Raw genomic sequence first — 12,566 nt, 5'->3', positions numbered from 1 at the left:
TTGTGCAGCCTGGTGTTAGCTTAACCTCTGGGGCTATTCGTGAACCCTGCCTGAAAGGATCTGAGGGCTTGCTGGTGCTGGTGGCATGGAAAGGTATCCTGGATGTTCTCCCTGCCCTGAGGAAACAATAAAAATAAATGTTCATTATTCCCAAAGGTGTCAAAGTTGTCAGTGATGGACCTATCCAGTGCCAATGGCATTTGTCACAAGGCTGCACGTGTGGACCAGGGCAGGTTAACTGGCCTCAAAAGCATTAAGCAACTCTCAGTTCTCATGGTTCTTCCTATTGTTTGAAAGGCAAAATAAAATTCAGCGATAGCTCAATATGGGTGCATTTCATTTTTCTTTGTCCTGCATTGTATAATGCAAGGAGCAGGTATTTCCCTTACAAACAAAAAATGATGATGGATACAAGCTCCCCAGCTCAGTAGCCCCTTTACTAGAAAAGAACCACAGATGGTTTCCTGTGAACATTTACCTAAATTAGCACTGAAATTTGCTTCAGCTGGGTTTGCTCTGCTTTCAGTGCCATTTCTCAGGGAACATCTGAATGAGCGATTTGTGTGCATGTGATGGGCAAAACCGAAACTCCCACTCAGTAACTTTATTCACTGGTGATTGTATATTGTATGCAGGATAGAACACTCCTCAATACGGTTACACTAAGGATTCCTTGTGTTCAGTGGGGGAGGCTATTAAATCATTGGAAAGAAAGGATTGTCCGGTACCTTCTAAAAGACTGAGAGGAAATTGTATATTGGGGAGTAATTTTGAACTTAATTCAATGGCAAGCAGTCTTTCTTTGGAAGGGAGCAGCTGGATAGGAATGCTGGATCTGGATTTTCTTGCAACGATGTGGACTCATTGAAGTGAATATGTTTTCTTTGATATCAGAGCTCTGTGGCTTGGTTGCATCTGTTCTCGTAAAGTACAGGTTATTATTTCTCTACCTGAATAGGTGATACTTTAGGCACTGTCTCTCTAATGCTGAAGGGTGCAAGGCTGAGTTTGTAACTGGAGTGAGAATCTCTGAGACTGGGATCCTTTGGGGGGAAGGGGCAGCAGATCAGGAAGAAGATGATGTGTCCCAGTAGTGCCTGTGCCAGGAGGATGCTGAGTTCAGATAGAGCATCCTTCATTGTGGCATCCTGGAGATACCTGTTGGAAAAGCAGGGTGCAATCCTTAGTATTTTTTACCTCTTGTTAGTCCTTTCCTGTTTGTTTTTATCAGAGAGGATGACCAGGTCATTTTTAATGGTGTGCATCATGACTTGGAAACGAAGCGCACTTAAGATGGGATTTCCAGTAAGAGGACAAAAGTTCTCCAAAGCCATTATCATCAAACAATCATTGTGGATTATATTGCTTCCTTTTCAAAGCTGCTTTGGGTCTGAATCTGGCATTTATGATTTGCCCTTTGCTGCAAACACTCATTGCTGGGCTCTTCCATGGGGACCTCTGGTTCCCACCCATCACCAGGTGTGCCAAAATGCCCTCTAGGTCAGTGATTCTCTGGTGTATATTTCCCACATTTCAAAATATTCTCTTCTAGAAAAAGAAAAAATACAGTTCTTTCTTCAGACTGATCCAAATAGTAATTCTTCAGTCAAACAAAATAACATCTCAAATGAGACTGGACAGCTGTTTCCCAAATAAAGTATATGGATATATTCTACACGCAGCAACGAAGCTTGGTTTTCACCATCTGAAATGCCCTGCAGTCTCTCTGCCCCCTCCTGCAGTCAATTGCAAATGTTGTTCTCAAAACCCTGTTTGTCACGTTTGTTTTTTTTTTGGAGAACAGGGAAGACATTGAGATATATTGGCTTCTCTCCTTGAGTGCATTTCAATATGTATTTTCTGTAACGAGAACCCAAATCCTCCTCACGTTATTTCTGCTTTAATCACACTATGCTCTCCCAAGATTGCTGTAATCTCATTTGCATCAGCTGGAGTGACTGTGGGTGATGAGCAGTATTTCATCTGCAAACAGAGGAGAGCAATATTGGGTGCACGCCTGGGAAGGAACTGCCTGTCCTGGCTTTGTTACAGCTGAGAGTGGTGCAGCATCCCGATTTGGGGAGCAGACATTCAAAAATTAGAACGAACAAAAGCTATTTCTAAGGTTTTCTTGAGGACCTGTCAAGTGTGATCGTTCCCTTTTAATTTTCCAGCAAATGGCTTTTTGACATGTGCTAACTCCAGAGGAGCGCGATGCTGCCGAGTGCAGCAGACATCATTTTGTATTTTAGCCATGACATTGCTGTATATGAGAACTGAAAAGTTATATAGATATTACACCAATATATAAACCATGTGTGTTAGAAAGACAAGTTCAGTTCTGAAATATTTGACTTAGCTATGCTTTTCACTTTCAATTCGTGCCAAACATGTGCTGGAATGACTGATGGAGTCATACGGTTCCCCGAATAAAGCACTTTATTGTGCACAGACTTAGAGCCTCCCAACAGTTGTATTACAGAAGCTTGAAGATTAAGATGATCCAACTGCTTAGGGGGTATGTTCCACAATGAACATTTTGTTTTTCCCTTTTTATTTTCCCCATCTCTCTCTCTTTTTTGCCTTCAAATGTGTCATTGGTTTGCTCAGCTGGTGGCACGGCGTTGCTGACTGTGCTGCCAAGCAGCAAGTGTCCTTCTCTTGGAAATGCTCACTGCTCTGTCCAGGTTAAAACACTGCCCTGATGGCTTTCCCCAGTTTATAGGATGTCATGGGGGAGGGAGCTGCTTCCTGTTGCACATCAGGCAGAATGGGGTTTAGGAAGGGAATAGCTCCTGGAAGAACAAGTGATGACAGGAGACAGTTCTTCAATTTATAAAGCTGGAGTATGAAAAAGCATGTTTGTGGTGCTGTGTGTTAGAGGGATCAGTGTGTCTCAAGCTCCTATTTCTCAGCTGAGCTGTGGGTGTAAAGGATCAGGTGGGCACTCTGCACAGCTGCACCCAACCAGCTGGACACAGAGAGTGTTAGATACAGAAAGAGCTCTGCACCTTGAGCACTGCATGCAGGTTTGGGCCCCTCATTACAAGAAAGGCATTGAGATCCTGGAGCATGTCCAGAGAAGGACAGCAAAGCTGGTGAGGAGTCTGGAGCACAAGGCTTATGAGGAGCGGCTAAGGGAGCTGGGATTGTTCAGCCTGAAGAAGGGGAGGCTCAGGGTAGGCATTACTGCTCTATGCAACTCCTGAAGGGCAGTTGTAGCAAGGTGGGGGTCAACTTCTCCTGTGTGACCAGCTGTAGTGGAAACGCTGAGTCACAGCCCGAAGCAGTGATTGAGCACCTGGTGGAAGGCAGGGCCAACCCGGGAGAGCTCAGGTGCAGCTGATTGACCAGAAGGGCTGGAGCCAGGATCCACCTCTTCCCAGACCTCATTTAAGGGCTGGCAGTGGAGGCATGAGTATTTTGCTGGAGATTCTTCCTACCTGAGATCTTTTAAAGGTAAACAGCTTTTTTTCCTTTGTTTTTGTGTCTACAGCTGCTGTGTTTGGGTACATCCTCACTTTCTCCTGCCTGGGGCTGTGCCACCCTTCTGTCATTGCTATGCTTTCCGTCACGTTATAGAGTTACACCAGCAATATAATGAGAGGTCCCTCCAGAGGAGGTTCAGGTTGGATACTAGGAGAAACTTCTCTGAAATAGGGGTCGGGCCCTGGAATGGGCTGCCCAGGGAGTTATGGAGTCATCAACCCTGGAGGTGTTCAAGGAACATTTAGATGTTGTACTGAGGGACGTGGTTTAGTGGGAAATATTGGTGGTAGGTGGATGGCTGGACTGGATGGTCTTGGAGGTTTTCTCCAACCTTGGTGGTTTTATGGTTCTTTGAACAGAACATTAAATTTGGAAATGTCCCAAGTCCTCTAACTGCTGCCTATCTTCAGATTCATTGAAGACCTCTGCTTACTTCTGATGTTCCAAAGATTTGGTGAACAAGGAGTAATTTTGCAAAGTGGAGGAGAGGTCAGGGCTCATGCCCAGGGAGGTGTGTGGAATGTGTGCTGAAAGTGCCTTGTGTTCACATGCCTGAGGTCTTGGGTTTGGGAGTCAGGGTGGAGTTAAAAAGCAAGAAAAACTTAGTGTGTCATTATATGGCTTTAAAAAAAAAATAATAATAACCTGTTTTTTCAAGGCAGGCTGTGGAAGGAGCAGTCTTACCAGACTTTGTGAAGAGAATTGATGTACTGCCTAGATGTGCAAAGATTAGGGTAAAAAGTCATCTGTGGCTCTGAACTAAGACAAGCTTTACAGTGGGGGATGAGGCTTATATTTTATGCTCAGCCAACCCTTGCCCATCCTTTGTGTTCACGCACAGATGAGGGCAGAAGCTGGCACACTGTGCAGCCCTTTCTGAAGCTAAGTGCTGTTAGCAGTGTGATGGGAAGGAATTAGTCTGGTGGGACTTCTGATTTTTGGTTCTTGTTTTTATGGACACGTTTAGTGTTGAATCTGAGAAAAATAGTTGACTTTTAAGGCAAATTACTCCTTCTCATGCCCCGTGCAAATCTTCCTTTATTTAACCTTTGCGCACTGGTGTTCTCAGTATGTTTTATTTTGCAGCACTCCCGTATTTATCATTATACATTAGTCTAATTTGACTTATTGTTATATTAATGAGCCACTGTTTATTACAATTCCCATTTCAAATGGTGCAGCCACCATTCTTAAGGATGATGTCAGCAAAAAAACTGTGATCTGTGCCTGGACAATGTTTGGCTTCAATAATGTGGTTTGTTGGTTGTTTTTTTTTTTCCCCCTCTGGCTGTTACTTGATTTTTGTGGTAGAGAATATGGGGGGTGGGGGTGGGAAAGAGTGGGGCTGCAGGTGGACCTCACATGGCATTGGGGTGGGTGATGATGGTGATGAGGATGTGGGGTCCCTTGGGTGTCCCTAGGGCCTTGAGGGCATTGTGTGGGAGTGACAGGGGTGAGAAGCATAGGTGGTGTTCCCAATGCCTGCACAGGAAAGAGGCAGAGTGCCACGATTTGGCTTTGTAAACCTGTATAGGTGAAGAGATGGATGATGGATATGAACTGGCTCAGCCATCTATTGCAGCGTGCTGTGCATGAGCAATGTGAGCTGGGCTCTGTGCTCTGCCAGGCAACTCTCTCTCCTTTCCATCAGCTCATCCAGTCCTGCCTGCACTGGGGAGCACTCGTCTCTTTGTTTATCATAAGGAGAAATACACTGTGCGGCCTGACTAAAAGCTTATTAATTTTAAGTAGAGGGGAATCTGAAGTGCGTCTGGGCTTTTTCAGGAGGCAGTGGCCCTTAAACTGAGATGTGGCATCATGTGCGTGGAGTTTTGCACACAGCTTGAGGGAACTGAAATGCAAAGAAAAAGATGACAACTCTTTCAAGTGCTTGGCCAACAAGTCCTTGCATGATAACGTGCAAAGAGGAGTTGTAGATATAGATTGCAGATGAAAAATATCTAAGAAGCACAGAAGTGTCTGACAGATAACATCTTCTCATCTTGCTATTTGTACAAACTGTCTTTTGTATTATTGAGAAGAAGAATGAGGGGCAATACACAATCTTATGGCTGCTCCAGGATCAAAAGCACTACCTTCAGTACAGGCTAAAAATAGGGATCAGATTGACACAGTGGTGAAGTTTTCCATGTGAACAAGGGAGAGACAAGCGTGCATCGAGAGGAGCCATGTGGAATTTCACTGGAGTGGAAAATGAGTATTTGAGTCAGAAGGTGCGAGTGACACAAGAGATAGGAAACCTGGCTCCAATAAAAGTGCCTGGCAATATCGATGGCCTGGTTTTCTTCCCCTCTAATGACATGTTACAGAAATCTAAATTCTCTAATTTCAATTATTACGCTGTTTATGCTGTTGTAATACCAAGAGTCCCTGTAGAGAGACGGCCTCATTATTAATGTAACTCAAACAATCCTAATGGCTGCGGCTTCAAAGAAATCATAGTGAAAATGTATAGAAGTGACAAAGGGTGGCAGAAGAAAAATCAGCATGTCTGTGTCTGTAATATCTATGGCACTGGGAGTTTGTAGGAAGGGACCAAGGTGATGGAAACCCTCCATTAGCACAGAGGAGCATTGGGCTCCTCTCCTGGGAAGCCCTTTGGGGCGAGCTGCACTGGTGCTCTGAGCCCATAAGCAGCAGAGCAGTGGAGGTGTGTTTTATTCAGTCGTTGTGCAGGAAACTGGATGAAGTGTCCCTCACTGGGATAAATGGTGATTTCCACTTGGCCCGGGGCAAGGGCTGTGTGATTGCTTCAACCCTGCAGAGCTGCCAGCAGCCCTCTCACCTGCATGGAAGCCCAAACCACTGCTCAGATTCAGGGCTGCTCTGGGTCTGCACTTAAGTTTATTCTATTTTTTTTCTGCACGTCCACATCTATCTCTTTTTTTTTCTTTTTTTTTTTTTTTTTAAGCCTGTCTTGTTGGGACTCTTCTCCTTTGTCTGATTTTGGGTCTTTCTCTATCCAAGACTTGTGTGTCTGGGTCCTGTTGTTGACAGCATCTCAAAGGACAGTTGGGAACTGAGCAAATGTGCAGTGCTGGGCACATGCTGGAGTGCTTTTTGGGAGAGAGGCCACATCACCTGGCTGCATTGTTTTCTCTATCTGTGCAGAAAGCTGTGATTTTTATTACCTGCAGTAATATAAACAAAAACAGCATCCAGATAAGCAGCAAAACATTTGACTAAAGGAGAGAATCCAGGCAGAAATTGATCTCAGATTTTATAAATCTATGGCTTCAGAAGATTTTGCAAGCCCTAAAGCATGTCTGTTCTGTTTCCCCCAAATAAATTATCCTTCCCAATAAAGATATTACTGTCGCCCATAAACCTGTCTTGATGTCTGTCTCCAGACTACCAACACTTGCAGGCAACATGCATTTTCCAGTGCGCAGATAAATAAGCATGTGTGTAAGATTAAATTTGCTCATTGTAACCTTATTCTTCATGCACCAGAAGCATCACTCTGTTGTGTAAGTGTTCCCAAATAGTAGAAGTAGGAGGGGCAATACTAAACCATACTTTGTGTAGACATGATTCACTTTTCACGTGGTATTTTCATCACAGTTACACTTGTTAGCCCATGCCATGTAAGGAGGGAGTAATATATCTGTCTGTCTGTGAATGCTGTCTCCCCTCTCCCCTTTTTTTGTCTGTTTTGGGTGGTGCTGTGATGTTAATGACTTACAGAGTTAATAGGAAAGGCAACTTGCACGTGTAGAATAGCAGAAGACTGAAGCCTCCTGATATCTAGCTGCAGCCCATGGCATAGGGCTGTGTGGAAGTGATGCAGACAGTGTGTCTGTGGAAGGAGAATTGTGCTCATAGGGGTTCTTAAAGCCTCGGCTGCACAGAGCTTGCAGAGTGCAAATCCTGTAAAATAATGGAAGAGCCTGAGTCATTGGATTCATAAAGCTGAGACTGCTCCAGTGAGCCAAGAAAGGAAAAAGAAATCAGGGCTAGGGCCAAGCTTTTCTCATTTCTCTGAGAGATGCTTCATAAATTTGTGCTCTGTGAGGGAGCTTCATGGCTGATCATCAGAATAAAGGGCTGTGATGATCTGTGCTGTCCAGATAGATATAATTAGTAATAATTAGACCCTCCTGGGCTGGTGAGGTGATATCCTCTGCCACTCTGTGAGGTGAACCTAATCTGCAGGGTTTGGGTTATCACTCCTGTGCTGGCATTGCATCCTGCTAAGTGCCTATCAATAAGCTCTGCTGGAACAGGGGAAGAACCCTTTCTCTGCATGGACATTCTTCATCCTCGGGATCTGAGTGCTCCAGAGGGCTCAGAGTGTTGGTAGGGCAAGTGTGATAAACCCTACCAGCCTTCCAACTTTCTTGTGGCTCCTGCAAACCATCCTTGTCTTCTCATGATTCATGCTCAATACCATTTCTAGATCCTGTATTATGGTTTATTTCTTTTAGGCCCCTTTGCTCTGACAGGCATGATGCCATTAGTATGCTTAGTGAGAGGAGAAACAGTTGATATATGTTGTATGCATATAGCCTTTTGGTATTATAGTATGGGCTGAAGTCATCTGACGTGTAGAAGTAGGGAATTGTTTCAGAGAGAATTTATATTCTCTTCCAGAAAATATTTTTCCTAATGTGAATCTGCATCCTTGATGTTGTGGGATTCTTGATATTTTATGACCTCCTGCCAGTCTGTATAGAAACACTGAAGCTATGAAGACAAGTGAATACTTAAGTCTTTTTCTGTACACAGCTCAGACTTGTTGAAATGGAGTGCAACCACACCTTGCCACGTTTAGTGGAGTAAGATGACACATGAAGTGTTTAGGGGGTAATGAAGTACCTAGGATTAAAACAGTTAATCTGTCATGTGCAATCAACCTGGAATGTTTAGGCACCTGTAACAGGCTTGTTCCCTCTGTGCTCAGTGGCTCAGACTTGCAAAGCATGTAGACCAGGCAACTCTACTGAAATGGGAAAGACACAGGGAAAGTCTGGGATTGTTATCTGTTCTTTGGAGCTTGTGTTGTGCCACAGCCAGGTCTGTTTATTCTAGAGGAAGTATGTCACCAGTTACACCCCACATATGCTTTCCTCCTTTCAGCCACTGCTGCTGTAGGTTGGATCCAATATGCTTGTGTCTGGGAAGAACAAGGAAAAGAGGAACCAAGGGACTGAAATAAATGAGACTGACTTCTTACCTTAATTACTGAAAAAATAGTCCTGATAAAGTCTCATCTCCCTTAAATCCCTGCAGCTTGCTTACTGTCTTAGTGATGACACTGAAATGACAGTTTCATTGCATTTCCCCTGCTGTCACCTTCAATGAAAAGAAAAAGTGAAGCGCTAATATGTTTATTAAAGTAACACTTTAAATAGCTGGTGCCAATAACTCTTTATATTTTTGAGTCGGATGTTGAGTCCCAGCTCCCTTGTCTTTGTGCTCTGTCTTTACTCCTTATCTTGTTCTGTCTTTGTGCAGTGTTGAACACCATTCCGAGGGCCCTTGACAGCAATACTGAAGTTCTAGTTAAAGCAGAAAGTAATATATGAGCATCTTCATAAATAAAAGCAACTTTTCTATATCTCAAAGTGTAGGAACCAAAATCTTCTGTATAGTTTTAAAGCTGGACTTCAGATGGTGTGTGGGTTGGTTTGCTGTTCCCTCAGCAGCGACTCTATGGCTTTTCTGTGCAGTCTTTGCACAGGACATATGATTGAAAATGGTAACCATCTCCAATCTTCTCTCCCTGAACCCCAGCTCTCCTACAACATTGTGTAGGTTTGGACAATAGCTGCATGAAAGCATGATGTTTTAATGTCTAATGCTTTTCCTGAATTATCCCCTTTTTGAAATGGACTGCCAGGTCCCTTAAATAACAACATTCAGGTTGTTGCACCTTGCTCCCTCCTAACATGAAGTGCTTCTCCCTCTCCTAGGTCAGAATGTGGACAGCAAGTTGGAGTCCTTGAGACAGCAGATGCTGAAGGACCAGTCCAAGGACTATGAGATAACAGTTCCCTTCCTTTTGAATGGAGAACAGTGGAGACCAGCAAACAGCACTTATTCCAAGGTTAGTCTTTGTGTGGCTGTTATTTTGTTCCAAGGTATTCAGCTGGAAGGGGAAATGAAGTGTGTACTTACTTCATTGTAGCTGTTGTGAGTATATATATTTTAGTAGAGGGTCTGCAGCGTATGATTTTTTACTTTCCTAAGCCAAGAAATTGAATGTTGCTGTAAAGTAGTAGTCTTATTTCTGATGGCAGAAGTGGAAGGGCAGCAGTGCTTTTAATGAAGTTAACATACATGGCTTCATTGACAGACTCTGATAAGCTTTTCTCCTCCTTTTCCTCAGCCATTGGCTGATGAAATAGGAAGCTGTTTTGAGGAGAAGAAGCCTGCTTTCTGTCTCCAAAGCTCCAGACTCTAAGACAAGCTGCTGCTGCCTTTGTTATCACCAAAGATGTCATGAGAGTCTCTTTGCTGACCTTTCTAACCCAGATTTTTAGGTACAGTGTTGTTCCGGTTTCTTTTTAACGTTGTTCTTTTAATCATCAGTGTAAGCAGAGGAAAGTTAAACTTTTTAATTGTGGAAATACTAAAACACACAGACAGTAACCATGAAACCAGCTCCAGTTGCCCATTAGAAGTGCCTTTCTTTGCTGCATTGGGAAGGTGTTTGGTGGAGAAGTCCTCCTTGGCTACTGCTTTGTGTCGGGCAGCTGACTGACAGAAATAGATATGAGAAGAGATTTCAGAACAACAGACCTGACATTCAGATAGATTGTCTGGGTGAAAAAGTTACTTTCATGCTCCTTTCCCCCCTCCTAAATTGGAGAGAAAGGCCAGTCCTCAGTCTGCGTATCTGCAGTGATGAAAGGGATATCATTGTGGGTGTATAATGGCTTATCTTAGAGAGATAACACAGATGGCTTGGTCCTAGATGTATGCAACTCTATTTTTAGGTCATTTAATTAGGAACAGGCGTTCTCCATACAGAGTTCTTTCAGCGACTCGTTGTAGCTCTCTGAAGGAGTTACAGCAGAGTATCTTTACGTGAGTAATGATAATATGATTTATATCATTAATTTGTTTCCCAGAATTGCCTTCAGTTTAAGATGAACATTAGAAAAGATTTGTGGTTTGGTAGAAAGATCCACGTGCTGTATCAGCACTTTTTTTTTTTCTTCTTTGAATACTTCTTTTCCATGGAAACTGTTATAAATTAAATACATGAAAGTGCAGATCAGGCTGTGGGAAGAACAACAGCATTAAACTGGTGGAGGAGAAGAGTAATGAATAGCTTGTCACATAAATATTGATCAAAAGCACAAAAGCCAAATACTGTTGTGTTCGATGGTTAAATAGGACCTATTGTTCCTCAGCTTATTTCAAAGTGTTCCTCTAGTTTAATTTAATTTTAATGCAGTAAAAAAAAAAGTACCAAGTACTTTGTACTCGTAACCAGGGGAATGGTATTTCAATAGAATATATAGGAAAATAAATAATGTAGTGGTTATAAAAATGCCAAAGTATTAAAGTTATTTGTGTATGGATAATTGCCTCTCAATGAAAGCCCCATTCTACAGTCCTCTGATCATAAATACTCTTTCTTAACAATTAGTCCCTCAGAAACCACACTGGTATTTAACGTGGTGTACCCTTCCATTCCTATCCTGAGGATAAAAACATCCTTTTATTTACCCCAGAAGAGTCACAGTGCTATCTGCTGGAATATCTCCTTCAGAGCCTGTAGTGAATTATTATTAAGCTAATGACTTTCTTCTTGAGGGCCACCTATGCTGTGCAGAATAGAAGCAAAATGCCCGGCCATGTTTCTGCTGACAGCAGTCCTGCTGATCGCTCACACAGTCGCCATCCTGCTCACTAGGGCTACTGAAAGGCAAGGGAAAAATTTTACTTAGCTGAAACCTACTTTTATTGTAGTACACTTAGGGCATAATGTTTGAAGGACTTAAAAGATAATGTCTGTGTTACGCACTGGCACAGGTTGCCCAAGGAGGCTGTGGATGCCCCATCCTTGGAGGCATTCAAGGCCAGGCTGGATGTGGCTCTGGGCAGCCTGGGCTGCTGGTTGGTGACCCTGCACACAGCAGGGGGTTGGAACTGGATCAAACCCAGGCTATTCTATGATTCTATGATATATGCTTAACATATATATTAACTATGGAAGTGAGTGTAGGTTTTCTTTATTCATCAAGTTGATGATTCTTAACTCCTCTCTTGGCATCTTCTGCTGAATTTGGAAAAAGCTTTTCAGCTGAACTATTTGAGTGGCGCTCGGTCCCATTCTTTCATTAACTGGATATAATATTTTGTTGCTAATCCTGCACACACTGCTAAAATAAGTGGCTGCTAATCTGAGTACCCAGTTGTTGCTACTTGGGACTACTGATGAGTAACTCTGTTGTTGGCTATCTGATGGCAAAATCGGGACGCTGAAGTCTGCAAGGTCTGTATGTCCTTTCAAACAATAGCTGCCCCATATTCTATGCAGATGTGATTTCCTTGTTTGAGGCTTTGTGTGCATTATAGAAGGTGTTGATAGGTCTTTATACTTAACGATTAGTTTCAGTTCCCTTTCCATTTCTCTTTATTTCTGTCATTTGTTCATAATTCTGCATTTGGTGTCAACTCTTTTCACGGCGCTTGATCTGAACCCAAAGAGTTGAATTCTACTTTTCTTAATTTTTTTTCCAAGTTTGGAACAGTGTTTTAAAAAATTGTATATTATTCAAGTACAGGAAAAAGACTCTTTTCTCCACTTGTTCCCTGCTGAATATTTTTCTTCAAACTTGGCTTGAGACTTAAAAACCAAGCCAAGTTTGATGAGACTTGGGTAAGTGATGTTTTAGTACACAGAACACTGTAGGGAAGATTTTCAGAGGACCATCTGTTTGGCTTCAGTTTTTATCCTTGCACTCTGTTAGGGACACACACTGGTTAATGTGTGCCAGATCCCTGCATCACAGGAACTGAAGGTCAGGTAATGCTGCTGCCTTAGTCTGGTCTTTGGAGCGCATTCCTTGTGTAGGCACAAGTGTTAGGTGGGTGTTCAG

The 12,566-nt window shown here is 42.9% G+C and overlaps 1 protein-coding gene across 1 annotated transcript in view; it reads left to right on the top strand.

Annotated features, from left to right (window-relative positions):
- The window catches only part of ADAM12 (ADAM metallopeptidase domain 12), a 167,805-nt gene that overhangs the window by 5,416 nt on the left and 149,823 nt on the right, over nt 1-12,566 (top strand). The window contains exon 2 of the mRNA XM_042863889.1: nt 9,426-9,559. Coding sequence (XP_042719823.1) covers nt 9,426-9,559 — 134 coding nt within the window. The remainder of the gene's footprint in view (nt 1-9,425; nt 9,560-12,566) is intronic.

This window comes from Lagopus leucura, unplaced genomic scaffold (genome assembly GCF_019238085.1).
Source record: "Lagopus leucura isolate 7727_CA_CO unplaced genomic scaffold, USGS_WTPT01 Super-Scaffold_741, whole genome shotgun sequence".
In the NCBI taxonomy this organism is placed as follows: Eukaryota; Metazoa; Chordata; class Aves; order Galliformes; family Phasianidae; genus Lagopus; species Lagopus leucura.
This window is presented reverse-complemented; position numbering and strand designations above follow the sequence as displayed.